Source organism: Trachypithecus francoisi, unplaced genomic scaffold, assembly GCF_009764315.1.
Source record: "Trachypithecus francoisi isolate TF-2019V2 unplaced genomic scaffold, Tfra_2.0 Lachesis_group8, whole genome shotgun sequence".
In the NCBI taxonomy this organism is placed as follows: domain Eukaryota; kingdom Metazoa; phylum Chordata; class Mammalia; order Primates; family Cercopithecidae; genus Trachypithecus; species Trachypithecus francoisi.
Genome location: NW_022681473.1, coordinates 89664247 through 89681030, shown reverse-complemented (window position 1 = coordinate 89681030; position 16784 = coordinate 89664247). Strand labels below are relative to the sequence as shown.

At 33.8% G+C, this 16784-nt stretch overlaps 1 protein-coding gene across 1 annotated transcript in view; it reads right to left on the bottom strand.

The window, feature by feature from the left end:
• The window catches only part of CNTN5 (contactin 5), a 1344835-nt gene that overhangs the window by 790483 nt on the left and 537568 nt on the right, over nt 1-16784 (bottom strand). Inside the window, exon 3 of the mRNA XM_033204902.1 lies at nt 13384-13508. Within this exon, the coding sequence (XP_033060793.1) occupies nt 13384-13438 (55 nt within the window). The 5' untranslated portion in view covers nt 13439-13508. The remainder of the gene's footprint in view (nt 1-13383; nt 13509-16784) is intronic.

The following is a 16784-nucleotide window of genomic DNA, read 5'->3' as shown; positions in this document are numbered from 1 at the left end:
CAGAGAGGTTCAAACCATACTATAAGCCTAGTCATCAACCTGAACACTTCATTGATAATTAACTAACTGCTCTGACAAATTTCAGTGTGAAAGCTATAATATAAATTAGAATGGAAAACATTATTTTCTGAATAATAGAAAAGAAAAATCTTCTGGTTGATATCTATGTTAAATATCATCAGATATGAAAGTTGACAGAGTTTCAAAAAGTCGATTGTTAACTTTATTAATGACTAGCAAAATAGGATTTTTCTCCAAGAGTTAAAATAAACAGAAAATATATGGCATTTATCTCTTTCATTCTTGTACTTAGTTATACATGCTTTGTTTTACATATGATATATAATCCATATTTTGGTCCTGATAAAACTATAATATCAAGGAGATCGGGAATCTTTCCTTGCATTCTGCATCCCACTTAAGTCTGCTTGCTTGAGTGCTCAATGAATGTAATTGTCTTTCCACTTTATATTCCAAAGAGACCTGAATTTGAACAGGTGAGGTACAGAAAATAAGCTGTTTTCTTGCTCACAAATTATTCAAGTGACTGCATAGAGGCAGTTCCCCAGATGCTCATGCTAAGCAATAAAACAATCCTTACCATAAACAAGCATATTTTGCAGTAGTATTATTGTGGTACAAATTTATTTCTGCTTAACAAATGATAATATAAACATTCATTCACAAGTTCTCACGGACACTTGATACAATATGAATTATTGGAGCATTACTTTATAATAATAAAGAAAATCAATGTAATACTAATCTTCTACCAGGAAGGATGTACTGTTGTTGAAAATAATCATGCCAGAAAGGGTTAGTTCAGTTTAAAGAAGAGATAATGTCCATGTCATCGTCTAGATTCCAAAACACTTTTGATGTACATTGCTTACTCCTTAGCCGATACTCAAGAGGAGAAATATTTTTCAATAAATATTTTCTTATGCAAAAAGTAACATTTAGCTGATCTAATAAGTTAGTTAATTTTTTCTTTAATCTCCAATACACTGAGACAAAAATTTGCTCTTATTTCTCTAGGATGCTGAACCTGGCTCTTTAGTTGATAGTTTAATTTTATATCACCCCAGAAATTTGTGACAAATATAGAAACCTTTTAACATTTTCTTTTCTTTTAAAGTAAAAATAACAAAGCTCACTAAGTTCAGGTAATCCAGTTCCCACCGCCCACTGACAAGGAGAAATTAAATTGTCTTCTGATTAATTACACGACTAATACCGCCGGTGCACAGCTGATAAGCGTCAACTTGGGTTTCCACACAGAGGTAGTCTCCATTATCATCATAACTTCCCCAGGGACAGATACAGTGTGCAAATATATAATTTTAATTTGATCATGGAGGAGCCATAATCCATTTCTCTTTCTCAATTGCAGTAGGGAAGTCAGAATTTATATTAGCAGGCACCTGTTTTCTGTAACACTTCTGTTTTCATTTTCCTTTGTAAGTTCTTAGGCAGCACTAACTGGCAATGACAAAGTTCTGTGCAATTTACCACACTGCCACCAAGAAGGACTGGATTTGTATAAGCTTATCAATGACAGACACTCTCTGTTCAACAGTGTATCATCGTCTTGGCAGAAGGAACAAACTGTCATCTTTCCAATAAAATGGATTTAACTCAATGGAGGAGAATGGGGTCAAAGTAGAGAGAAAAAATGCCTTTTGTTGTTGTTTTTAAAGCAATACAGCTGACATTAGAAGCATCTGAAAGTGATTCAGAAGGAAGAAACTATATGTACTAATGTAGGTCTAGGAAGGAGGTCACTGTGGCTCCAGGAATTAGATTTCCTCTCTTGTCTCACCTTCATATTGTCTGGTACGTTGAAAAGCATTGCTATAGGAGACAGTCCTCCCATTATTCTTCTACTAGGTACGATCTACAGACAGATGGAAACTTTCTGAGCCTCATCCCTATTGAGAAGAAAAAAATACTTTACTTACCCAAATGCAAAGATACAGACTACCTAAACCTCAAATTATTTTTGATTCTAAGATTTATAAATTTAGTCAGGGAAAAGATATTAATATACCTAGTTTTAATAAACCTAATTAAATATTATTCTTATTGAGTCTACAACTTTTGCTAGAAATATATAAGTAAATTTAGGATGTTGACAAAAATATTTGCTGGTACTAAGGACTACAAAATGAATGCTTTTTCAAAAACGTCCAACCAAATGATATAAAGTTAATGAACTAATGATCATGGCTTTCCAGCCTATTCTAATAATAAATACTAATAATATTTGTATATGACATATCTCCCATGCATTATTTCCCCTGATCTCAGTGTCTTATTCAGCTGTTCTATTAAAACCTCTGTTACACCAGTCAGGAAATAGTCCGACTCATATTAATGACTTCACATACATAACCCTTTTCTGCAAATCCTCTTTAATGTGCTGGCCACTGCTAGTCTCCGTGTCTTTCCATCTCATTTCTTACCTATATTTTTTGGTTTAACTAAACACACAACCAAAAAATGATAAAAGTAATAAAAAAGAATGTGACATTAAGTAAAATTTATAGGAAGACAAAACATGCTGGGAAAAGAGATGAAAGTGATCCTGCTAACCCTTGTGCATGTGTGTTAGCTCGTTGTCTTACGTGTCTATAAAGAAATATCTGAAGCTAGATAATTCATAAAGAAGAGAGGCTTAATTGGCTCACAGTTCTGCTGGCTGTAGATAAAGCAGGCACTAACACTCTTGGCTTCTGGTGAGGGCTTTAGAAGGCTTGTAACAATGGCAGAAAGCAAAAGAGGAGCTGGTATATCACACAGTGAGAGCAGGAGCAAGCAATAGTGAAGTGGAAGGTGCCACACTCTTTTAAGCAACCAGATCTCTCGTTACTCAGAGTGAGAACTCACCCATTACCAAGAGGAGGGCACCAAGATATTCAGGAAGGATCTGTTCCCATGATCCAAATACCTCCCACTAGACCTCACCTCCAAAATGTGGGATTATATTTCAACGTGAGATTTGTAGAAGACAAATATCCAAACTCTTTCAGCATGCTAACAAGCCAAAACAATTTCAGATAGTTATTTGCCTTCATAAAGCTACTCTTATTGAAAGCAATGATATCACTGTTATTATTAATTGTTTATACCACTATGTATGACCTAAACAGATGTCATACATGGTTTTGTGTTCCACCTATAGGTATGAAGGGAAAACTTCCCTTCTGCCCTCTGAAGGTTGGCTGAAATGTACGGACAATGGAAAGAACAACAGAAGAAAAGGCATACAAATTTACTAACATGCATGGGGGAAAATCATGGGAGAATGATTACCCAACAACCCAATCAGGTTCACAATTGTATATTCTCTTCTTCATTGGAAAGAGAGAGATGGGAAAATGCAGGCAATTTTGAAGAACAGTAAATCATTTTTTTGGAGAACTGAATGAGCCCAAAGAGCAGACTATGGTTTGTAAATGGTTCTCTTTGAATACCAAGTAGTAATAGGGAACAGAAAATAGCAAGGGCCAAGGTTTCTCTGAGCTCTGGGGCAGATGGCAACAAATAGTAGGAAGGTGAGGGGTGAATCTTCACTGAAAACAAAGGTTGTCTTATTATGTATACGAAGTCTCTCAAGTAATCTCTCGAATGTACCCTCAGAAGAATACATGAAAAGTCTATCTGGGCATGGTGACAACTTTCAGTCTTTTTCTCTTCTCTGCTAGTTAATATTGCCTGATCATTTGATGAGATTCCTGAGGAGGAGGTTTTGAGACAATTGCATTTCTTTTGGAAGAAATTTCCTCAGTCAGATAAGGGCACTTCCATAGAAAGCCCCTCCCTGCCCTTGAGAGGAGAGAAACAAGGGAAGTTGGAAAGTCCTTGGTTATGAGGCAGCTTCTAGGGGCTTCCAGTTTCCTTTAAGACAAGTTGAAAGTGCTCAGCATGACAAAGCATCATATTTTGGGTTATTGTTACTTTAAGTCTCAACACATGAATAAAGAACAATTTATAATTCACAAAAAGGAAACTATTTGTACTAAATATTATTGTGATGTAGCTATTTAAATGTTACATACTTATAAATAAATTAGAATAATTACTGACCATAGTCTAAAAAGAATATGATAGTTAAAAAACCCATTGGCTGGAGAAATTCTGCATAACAGGGTAAAGGCATGCAAAATTTTAGTTTTTGATGTTGAGTTTGTTTAAACATGGAGACCAAATAAAAAGCAATTTACAAAGAGCCAAAAACCATCAGGAAAGCTGCTTGCAAATTGAAAGTAGATAAATCCTGGACCATACTGTCTTCTTCCAATTGCTATCTCTGCACATATGTATGTGTTCTAAAAAAGAATTTTCAAAGAGAACAATAACAGATTTTGACACAATAGAGATTAAAATGTTGATGCTTTTTTCACATATATATTAATAGGCTACAATAATTATGATTTCCTCAAATGATTTCACATATTCCTTGATAAAAGCTTGGATTTTCTTCAAGTTAATTAATTTCACATTAAGAAAAATAAATTAATTTACTGAGTTTTAAAGATTTTTGTCATTTTTTTTTTTTTAAAACGTTCAGCTAATGAGTTTAGGTCACAGTTCTTTCACTGCTACTGTACTTGAAAATGAGGATAGAAAGAAATATTTAGCCTACTTTACTTTTGCTATAAACAGAATTGTTGGCCAGGTGTGGCAGCTCATGCCTATAATCCCAGCACTTTAGGAGACCTAGGCAGGAGGATCGCTTGAGGCCAGGAGTTCAAAACCAGCCAACAGAGTGAGACCCTGTCTCTACAAAAAAAAAAAAAAAAAAAAAAAAAAAAAAAAAAAAAATTACCCAGATGTGGTGACACATGCTTGTAGTCCTAGCTACTTTAGAGGGTGAAGTGAGAAGATCGTTTGATCTCAGGGATTCAAGGTTTCAGTGAGCCATGATGGTGCCACTGCACTCTAGCTTGGGTGACAGAGCAAGACCCTGTCTGAATAAATAAGTAAATACAACTTTAAAAAATCAACCGAATTCCTTCATTTGCATGTAAAACAGTCATAGAAATATATAAATATATGTTAGAGTAAAAAATGAGTGCACATTTTTCTTACTGCTCTTTGTGCTCTCTGTATAATGTGCTTTTGCAGTTCCTCTCTTGAAGAGATTGAATCTACTTTTCCATCTCTTGAATCTGACCTTGGCTCTTGGGATTTGCTTTGTCCAGTGAAATATTAGCAAATATAACAGAGCCAGGAAAAGTGCTTGTTGACTGGTGTTTTTCCTGTATCTATACCTAAAAAGCCTACAATCACAACTACATGAAAGATCTTGAGCTAGCCTTCTGGATGATCAGAGACATGACCAAGTCATTCCCATTGCCTTTGCTAACAAGGCATCAATCATGAGCAATGTGAGTAAAGCCAAATGGCACCATCCAGTGGGTCATGGGTACTGTAGAGATAAACTGAGGCTGCCCAGACCAGAAGAACCACCTAGCTAGCCCTCAGAATTGTAAGAAAGAATACACACTATTTTATTTTAAGTGACTAAATTGTGGGGTGATTTGTTATACTGCAAAAGCTAGCTAAGGCAATATGCATTCTCCATAAACAGTTTCTCCAGCCTTAAAACACATATCCACAAATGGAAAGACACATACTCCTTCTCAAATTTTTGTCTTTTCTAAGCTATCTACCATTCTTTCTCATTTTCCTAGGTTTACGTTCTCAGAAAAGAGATTTGACAATAATTGTCTAATTTTTCTCTTCTACTAACCAATTCACAACTCACTGCCATAACACTGGGGTTTCTACTACTTCATTAAAGGTAACTATTACTGTCATTAAAAGAAAAGAGTTTAGTATCAATCGCATTTAAACTTCCTAATGCATTGCCACTGCTGACCACTCTCCTGTACTTCCTCTTTCCCCTTAAAAAAGTACATACTACTCAGACATGCTTCCTTGTCTTATAACTCATTATTACATCCATAGTTCTTGAGTGGTTATTTCCTTTCCCATGTCTTAAAATGTCATCTATGCAAGAATGAATCACAGATTTACTTTTAGCTTGGTCATCTTCCTTAAATTTTAGATACTTTTCACCTAAGGGTACTATAGACATCTAAAGCTCAACATATACATTATTGAGCTCAGTATTTCCCAAATTTAAATCTGCACTTCCCATTTTATTCAGAATCCAAGTAAATGGCAAGATCATCTACACCTATAAGCAAGGTAAGAAACTATTTCCTTTAACAATAAATATTTAATAAATTATTAAATCCTATATATTTTAATGCCAATATACTTTTAAATATTTCACTCTTGTTGATGCTCTTCACTGTAGCCTTATTGCAGGCCCTCATAATATTTTGTTCAAGTATTCAGAATGTTATGCTTAGTCTAATTAATTCTCATACATTCATAACCAGTTTTTCCTATTAACATCTTATGGTGGTAGGGAACATGTATCACAATTAATAAATCAATATTTCTATTTTATTTTTAACAAACATAGAGGAGAAAAGATAATTTATTTTTTTTCTGTGCACTTAATAGTTCTTAACTAAGACTTCCTGTAACAAAAGACAGACCAACAGGAGTAAAAAAGTTTATTAACATGTATATACCCTGTATATGACTGATAACCCAGAGAAATACGTAAATGTCTAGAGTAGATATCAAAGAAAATAAAACTAAACTTTAGGTTTCAATATCATTCCTTTTAAGTAGAAAGGAAAAAAGAGTTCAAGGAAGGCCCAGTTAAGATAAGGTGGCCAGAAAAGCACCTTAAACAAAGGTAAGATTTGCTATTCAGATTTAAATCAATGCCTGCTTTATTGATTATGAGTCTCTAGTAACTTAGCTGTCCTTCTCTTCTTGGTGCAGAGAGAGGGCGACACTCTTACAAACAGATATTTCTTACACAAACACATATTTTTCTTACAAAAGGGTAACTTCTCAGAGCTAGTCCTGTGCCTGCAGTTTTTCAAAACAATGAACTCAAAATAATTAATATGCCAAGGAGGCTTATTTTGTAGTGGCATACTCTAATCTCCATCATATTTTGGGAGTGAAATGTCCTGAGCACTATCGCTAACATACATACTTGACTGAGATTTCCTTAGTATTTATGTAATGCTCTTTTATCTCTTATGAAATCCTATCCAGTATACTACATTACATTTAGTTGTCATGTCTCCTTTGTCTCCTTTTTCTGGGCAAAAGTTATCCCAATTTTCCTAAGTTTCGATGACTTTGAAAGTTTTGAGGAGTACTAGTCAAGTCTTCTTTTTTTAAAATTAATCCCCCTTAGAAAACATATCTTCAAATTTCTCTGATGATTAGACTGGGGTTATAGGTTCTGGGGAGGAAAACCACAGAGGTCAGCTGTCATTCTCAGCATACCAAGGGTAATATCATCAACATGAATTATCTCTGATAATACTGATCCTGATTATTACCTGGCTGAGGAAATGGTTACCAGCTTTTTCCACTGTAAAATCGCTTCTCTTTCGGTCCCCATTTCCCATTCTGTACTCTTTGGAAACAAGTCACTATACATAGCGAATATTTAAGAAAAGAGACATTTATTTCATACCTCCTTGAGAATGAAGTATCTACATAAATTATTTGAAATTAATCTACATAAAGATTGATCAATTTTCCTGATTCATTATTTCTCTAATCTTTTATCTATATCATTATGGACTTATGAACATTCATTTGATTTGGATTATAACCCAGTACTTATTTATTTATTTATTTGCTGAAATTGTCCCGGTTTTGGTCATTGGAAACTATCCCATTTGGCTACGACATCTCTTTGACACACCAGACTCTCATATTCATTATGGTTTGTTTTTGTTTTGGTTTGTTTGCTTTAGCACTCGCTTATTTTCGGGCACTACAAGATACTCTAGAATGATTTATGTATTTCTTGGCCCAGTCCTAGCATTAGGCTTTTGTCTAAACAGCCCTGGCTCCTTTGAGTAGAAAATGGTATAAATGGTATTAGAAACTTAGAAACTGAAATCTTGACACTTTGTGTGTTGGTTGCTACTCACATAGCTTCTAATCCTTCTCAGCTGCAAGATAAATGATATAGGTATTAGTATATCTATGCAAGTACACACACACCCACACACACACACTTATGTGTGTGTGTGTGTATATATATATATATAACTATATGTATCTATATTAAGCTAAATATTAATTTATACTGAAGTCTCGAATTCTAATCCATTATCACATGTATCGTTCTAAACTTTTTCCCTTGCTTATCTGTAATCTCCCACACCAACAGTGAGAAATCTGACCTGCATCATCTGCCTTCCATGGACTTAGTTGTTCCAGTATACACGTTTATGGATTTTAGAAGTGCTAACATGGGAAAAAATGTTATTAACTAGAGTACAGTGCTTAAGTACAGTATCTTTTGCTTTCAGTTTTGCAGACTCATTTCCAAAGTTATTTAAGTCTGTTTTTCCCCTAGTTTCCCTAAGTGAAGTTGCTTCATATTAATAATACAGGCCGAGTGCAGTGATTCATGCCTGTAATCCCAGCAGTTTGGAGGTCAAGGCAGGTGGATCACCTGAGGTTGGGAGGTTGAACCAGCCTGGCCAACATGGTGAAACCCCATATCTATTAAATACAAAAATTAGCTGGGCATGCTGGCACACGTCTGTAATCACAGCTACTCAGGAGGCTGAGGCAAGAGAATCACTTGAATGCTGGAGGAGGAGATGGCAGTGAGCTGAGATCGCTCCACTGCACTCCAGCCTGGAAGACAGGGTAAAACTCCATCTCAAAATAATAATAATGATAATACAGTTAGATTCTTTGTCATAGTCTGTTGACCTACTACTATATATATTTTAAATATGCATACATTATGGTTCACTCCATCCTGGAAAATTCTAGTTGGTTTTGACAACTATGTAATGTCTTGTATCCATGATTATAGTGTCATACAAAGTAGTTTCAACACCCTAAAAACATCCTTTGCTTCATTTACCCATTCAGCCCTCTCCCTGACCCTGGCAATCACGGATCTGTTTATAGTCTCCATGGTTTTTCTCTTTCCAGTTGTTATGTAAATGAAATCTATAGCATGTAGTCTGTTCAAACTATCTTTTTTCAATTAGCCATTTGTATATAGAATCCATTCTTATGTTTGTGTAGTTTGATATTGGTAATTCATTCTTTTCTTTTTTTTTTTTATCACTGAATAGTATTCCATTGTATAGAATTCCATAGTTTATTCACTTATTGAAGGACATTTGTTGTTTCCAGTTTAGGGTTATTATTAATGAATCTCCTGTAAACACTTATATGGTATTTTTTGTGTGGACATAAGTTTTCAAATCAGTTAGGTAAATGCCTAGAAGACCTACTGTTTGATCATATGACAAAACTGTATTTAGCTCTGTAAGAAACTGCAAAACTTCCTTCCAAAATGGCTATACCATGTTGAAATCTCACTGTCAATGAGAGTTCCCATCAATTTGTATCTTCACCAGAATTTGGTATTTTTTTAATAAATTTTTATTTGTTTGGCTTTTAGCCATTTTGATATGTGTAGCAATATATCATTGTTGTTTTAATTGTGAATTCATTTTTAATATAAGGTTGCATGTCCTTGTGAAAGTTGCCAAGCTTTTATGACTACCTGTAGCGAGTTTTCTTCTTTCTTTTTTTTTTTTTTTTTTTGAGACAGAGTCTCACTCTGTCGCCCAGGCTGCAGCGGCACCATCTCGGCTCACTGCAAGCTCCGCCTCCTGGGTTCACGCCATTCTCCTGCCTCAGCCTCCGAGTAGCTGGGACTACAGGCGCCCACCACCACGCCCGGCTAATTTTTTGTATTTTTAGTAGAGACGGGGTTTCACCGTGTTAGCCAGGATAGTCTCGATCTCCTGATCTTGTGATCTGCCCGCCTCAGCCTCCCAAAGTGCTGGGATTACAGGCATGAGCCACCGCGCCCGGCGAGTTTTCAAACATAAAGCTACATAAGAGTTATTTTCTGTTTCTTAGACACACCCAAGATAATCAATAGATTTTCAAAAAAATGAATAAATAAAGCAAATATGGAATACAGTCAGGGTATTTTTTTACTTCTTCAGTTAGTCTTTTTGGTTCAAAAGCACCAAAAACGTAAAATGTGCTCGTGATCCACAGCTCAATGACCATCATTTTCTGTAACAGTAATTAACTCAGTGTGCCAAATATAACCAGTGAAAATGAAATAATAAAATACTAAATAACAAAATAGTGAGGGGAATATAGAGTATAAGCATTAACCAAGGAACAAAAGCAGATTAGGGGCTCCACCTCCAAAATAATATAATAAAATGAGGATGAAGGCAAATTAAAGATTTTGAACATAATCATTCTTGATAAATGATCCTTTCAAGTATCCTAATCAATTTTACTTTAAACAGATATCTATAGCAAAAAAGAAATTCATTTGTTTAAAAAAGGAACTGAATATTTGCTCCACATCAACTGCAGATATAATGATTAAAGATCAAATCCCATGTAACAATTACACATGACCTTTGTTTTCAACTTTTCTTTCTGCTTTGCCTATAACATTTGAAATACCACTTATATCAAAACTCTGCCTAATTATTTCTGTCTTCCAATGTTTCCTTTACTCCACAAAATGAATAGTAACTTGATTCCAGTATTAGCGGGAAATCTAGCAATCATGGACCCCATATCAGGCTGAGTATTTTTACTTTTGTTTCCACAACCACTGTATAATGGCTCTTTTGCAGTGATTGTTTAAGGAAATAATATTGGACAAGTAAAAGAGAATGAAACCTCAGAGTGCTATTATAGACCGCCACCTTCTTTCTTTCTAGCATTGTCAGATTAATAAATAAAAGTACTGGACATCCATTAAATTTAAATTCTAGATAAAATGGAATAAAATATTGCATGGAACATACCAGAACTAAAAACAAAACAGCAACAAAACACACACACACACATTTCTTTGGAAATCCACATCTAACTGGGTGTCCTTATATTTCATCTTGCAACCCTACCTCCATCTCCATCAGTTGGCTTATAAGTTCAAGAGGAAAATGACATTGAGAAGATAAAAGAGAAACAACTGAGATCGTTAGGGAAGCCAGTAATGCTGCACACACACAAAAAGAAACCCAACACTGAATAAAATATCTGAAGACTCTTGATTTCTTTTTTAAGTAACCATAATATTGATGAATCACAGTTTTCATTTAACTCTTAATGCTGTTGAGATATCTTACCATTTCATATCATAGATGTCTCTACCAACATTTTATAGAGGTCTCCTTTTTCCTTGCATGTCTCTTATTAAACCTGTTTTTTCTGTAAGCAACGTGTTGAACATATGATAGTACTAATATCTAAATAATTACTTTTTTTGTTTGTTTTTGCAGTTATTTAATTACTAGTATTGTAATAAAAAGGCTTTTATATATCTTGTAAAAGCATTCAGATAAGTGCAGTTATGCTGCAGATATGACATTCAACACATAACTTATATAACCAAAATACTACATTTATTTCTGTATGTAAAGAAATTCTTTTAGAGATCAAGTAACATTTTGGAGCATAATCTGATTGTAAATTGAGGATTGCCTTTTCAGTTATGAGGAAGATTCATACATCACACATAATTGAAGTTATACTTTTGGTACATTACAGGTAGTAGTAATAGTATAAAGGCTAAAGAATAACTATTATAAAATTATAATTTAAAAAATATAGCTCAAGTGATTCTAAAAAGAGTTTATATTTACTTCTATTTGGGCTTGTTCTTCTATCAGTCCTTTTTCTTTAGATAATCTGCAGTTTTCTTCGTGTTACACAATATAGGAAAGATTTAGTTGACAGGAGAATGTGTTTAGTTCTTTGAAATAAAGAAATTTAATAAAATCAATTAGATACTTTTGTTGCATGGTAATATAACCATATAGAAGTTGAGGCAATATTAGTGATCATATGTGAATAATGTGCATGTTCTATATCTTCATATAGTTTTGTATTATATATTATATGTATGATCACAAATATATACATGTATTATCCTCATATATACTTATATATGGTACATATATATGTATATATTAATATTTGCATAGAGTACTGAATGACTATGTATATCAAAATGAATATTTTATTGCTTTAAAAATGTATTTAGTATAATTAACACATTAAAAATGCGTTTAAAATGAAAGCATTGCTTTCAGTCTAAAATTACCAGCTGTTACATATTATTTCAGACTCTCTTATCATACATACTATCTAAATTTAGCCTACAATATAGGTACAGATTTAAATATAATCAAGCTGGAAATGTTACATGCATAGCGCTTAAATTATGACCACAAGTTAATTTCTAATCAATCTTCAATTAAAGCTAATAAACTCTGACATATTAACTTTCAGCATTATGATATTATTACTGCAAATACTGTCAACTCTTCTTCAGAATAAAATATCTCATTTTAGAGTCGAGATATAGAAAAATAAGTTTAATTAAAACAAAGTCAGAGAAGGTGAGACAATCAGAAAAAATATATTGTGTTAGAGATTCCTTTAGATAATGTGTTATATATAATAAAGCTAACCCAATTCTGTTTTATACGGTGAAATTTAGCATTGTAAGGAGACACTTTTTTTTTTTTTTTTTTTTTTTTTTTTTTTTTGAGACAAAGTCTCGCTCTGTTGCCCAGGCTGGAGTGCAGTGGCTGGATCTCAGCTCACTGCCAGCTCCGCCTCCCGGGTTCATGCCATTCTCCTGCCTCAGCCTCCCAAGTAGCTGGGACTACAGGTGCCCACCACCACGCCTGGCTACTTTTTTGTATTTTTTTAGTAGAGACGGGGTTTCACTGTGTTAGCCAGGATAGTCTCGAACTCCTGACCTCGTGATCCGCCCGTCTCGGCCTCCCAAAGTGCTGGGATACAGGCTTGAGCCACTGCGCCCAGCCAGGAGACACTTTTATAATTAACTGCTATAAAATACATATTTATATACATAAACATATGCATAAATATATGCACATATGTATATATATGTGTGGGATATATACACACACACATATATGTGTATATATACATATGTGTGTGCATATATATATATATACACACCTTCAAGTCTTCTAAAAGCTAGAAGGTTTAGATTGTAAATGAATGTCAATGAGGTAAATATTCATTAACATTTATAGTGTACCTTATTATATTAAATTGTATATAGCATTTTGCAATGCTAACAGAGGCTTAAGGGTTGTTGCCTTATAAATTTAAATTAATACCTGAGGATATTTTGTAATGGAGACCCTGATATATTTTGGTTATTTTGATACTTAGAAAATCAAATAATTAATTAGTCAGGACTTTTACCGGAAAGACACATGGTGACTGACAGAAAGAGCATTAGTTTCCAGGAGGAAGCCATCGTTGGTCACTAGAATCTTCTGTGTCTCAATGTGTTTAACAGCTCTGGTGTTTCTTCATTAAAGAGTGCCCTGTTTGAGATAGATAACAATTTTCTTAAACAGAGAAAATAAACAAACAAAAAAGCAAACAAATACAAACAAATGCAAAAATCTCCTAATAACATGATAAATAACTATTAGTGCAAAGGTCAGATTAATATGCACTAAAGAGCAATAATACAGTTTCTGCTAGAATTCACGTAATGCACAACACAAGTACTTAGTAAATGTGATCAACTCTCCTTTTCACATTTATCTACATTGAATACTCCCTTCAATGTTTTTACTTGAATAGTAAAAACAAAGGGTTCTAATGGGGATAATTTTTCCTCACAGGGAATGTATAATAGCTATATTTATTACCTTAGACAAATTATTGGACTAGAAAAATAGAATAGAAAAACCAGTTACATTAGTATATACTCCTTTGGTCTAGAACATAACTAATGATCAGTTGGCCAAGTAATTTTACACATTGTGCCTGTAGCTCATCAAAACCACCGCAGGGAATTTTTCTCATTTAATTATTAATGTCAACTTCCTTTGTTTATAACTCCTATGATTATCTGTACTGTGTTATATTTCCCTCCTTTGGTGAATCATTTCTTTCAGTATCTTTTGCTAGCTGGAACCTAAGGGAAAAAGAATTTTCATGAATATTTAATGTTTTTGTCTAATGCCATTTTTATAACAATAACCAGTATAGCACATTAATATACTTTGGTTCCTTTTTTTTTTCCCTGAATGATACAATAAACATGAAAAGAAAATAAAATACTGACACTAAACTTTCTGCAAGAACTTGACAAATACATATTGGACATTTCTATAATTCACAAGTACCTCCAGAATTTTCACATGTCAGCTATGTTCTTCTTGGCCCAAAGCCATTCAGTTGAGAAATAATTATCAATTATGTCAATTATTTTTGAATAATGATTGCCTTCTTGGTACCTGGTCCCTCCTTATCAAATTAGAAGTCTAGGTTATCTCTATATTTTAGGAAGCATCTGAAAAATATATACAGGTATTTTTCCCCTAGCTAGATCAGAATTTAATTTAGGTATATCAAAGAAAGGAATTTATTGTTAGTACCTCTACCCGAATGAAGTCAGTTACATTTTATTTATAATTTTAAATATAAGTCTTGGTAGTCTATTTTAACTTTATATTTGGGGATCACTAATGGAGAAGAAAGTTAAGACAATAATGGTTAATTTATTTATAACAAGCATAAACAAAGAATTTTTCATCATTTTCTCTATTTTATGAGTAAATATCAGAAATACATATAATTTGAAGCACAAAATAACAATCTCATAGTTAATTGTGACAATTTAAAACATCTTGGTTATTTATACACTGTTTTTAGCAGAAAGGAAAAAAAGAAAATCCACATATAACATATAATAACTGGAGAGATTAAAGTTGCCAGAAGTACAATTATGACTCATGAAAACTGCACAGTTGAGTTAGCAAATTTTCAATTCATGATTTAATTGACCTTTTTTGAAATTGTGAATTCTGAGAGGGTAATATAGCTTTGACTTAACTCATTTTGATGAGCTTGTGTTCAGTCCCATACTCCCCAAACTGGTACTTCCCACTCTACTTACAATGTCCTAAGGTCCTCTGTTGTTCTAAATATTCTTCATAAACAAATACAAACGTTATTACAACCCTTAAGGGCTGTTTCTGGGACCGGCAAAGGGAAAACTCACAGACATTCATGTGCACACACATACATAGGTTGAGAGTCATCAAAAGGAGAATTGACTCATGAAGATAGCAGGAGAAATTGGACACAGTAGCGAAGGCTCTTCAGTAAAATTTCAAGGAGTTACTGGTCTTAGATAAAGAACCGATTTTTGAGTGGAACAGTGTGGAAAGACTGACAAGGAACACATGGATAAATAAGTCAGTGTCAAACAGTGATACATACTCTGAAGAAATTAACAGAGTAAAGAGACAACCTGTAACCAGAGGATAGAAGGTGAGATTGTAGCAGGAATGCATGTGAAGCACTTTTCATAAGACGACATGTAGGACGTTAAGAAATAATCTTTATGTATAAACTCCAGGCACATTTTTCCTACTCTCAAATATAAATGGTACACTGAATTTGATTACTAAAATAACTTATTTTTTCAACCATTGTGGAAAACAGTGTGGCGATTCCTCAAGGATCTAGAACTAGAAATACCATTTGACACAGCCATCCCATTACTGGGGATATACCCAAAGGATTATAAGTCATGCTGCTATAAAGACACATGCACACGTATATTTATTGTGGCACTATTCACAATAGCAAAGACTTGTAATCAACCCAAATGTCCATCAGTGACAGACTGGATGAAGAAAATGTGGCACATATACTCATGGAATACTATACAGCCATAAAAAAGGATGAGTTCGTGTCCTTTGTAGGGACATGGATGCAGCTGGAAACCCTCATTCTCAGCAAACTATTGCAAGAACTGAAAACCAAATACCACATGTTCTCACTCATAGGTAGGAACTGAACAATGAGATCACTTGGACTCAGGGAGGGGAACATCACACACCGGGTCCTATTGTGGGGAGGTGGTAGGGGGAAGGGATAGCATTAGGAGATATACCTAATGTAAATGACGAGTTAATGGGTGCAGCACACCAACATGGCACATGTATATGTATGTGACAAACCTGCACGTTAAGCTCATGTACCCTAGAACTTTAAGTATTAAAAAAAAAAAAAAAAACAGAAAAAAAAAACCTTATTTTATGTCAAAATCTCTTGTAAAGGAAGAAATGTATGTGTGTGTGTGTGTGTGTGTGTGTGTGTGTGTGTGTATTCATTTTCAAGCACCAGTGCTTGGTTCTTAGGGCATAAACAAAATAATATTTGTTAAATATACACAACACAATATTTCTTAAAAACTCATTATTATTAAGATATATAATTACATTCTTTTTTATTTTTGCCCTCCTCCCTTATTCTCTCTCTCTCTTTCTCTCCCTTTCTGTCTCTTCTAATATTGAGAGTATTAGTTTGTGCTTTTTCTGTTGACCAATTGTAGTTGTATACATTTATGAAGTACAACGTAATGCTTTTATATATATATATATATATATATATATGAGTATAACTAAATCAAGCTAATTAAGATATCTATCACCTCACTTACATATCAGTTTTTTAATGATGAGACATCTGAAATTTACTCTCTTGGTTATTTTAAAATACATAATACTGAAGGATATTAAGCTAAGTAAAATAACTTTACTGAGTAAAATATAAAGTAAATGGAATAATCTTTAAGA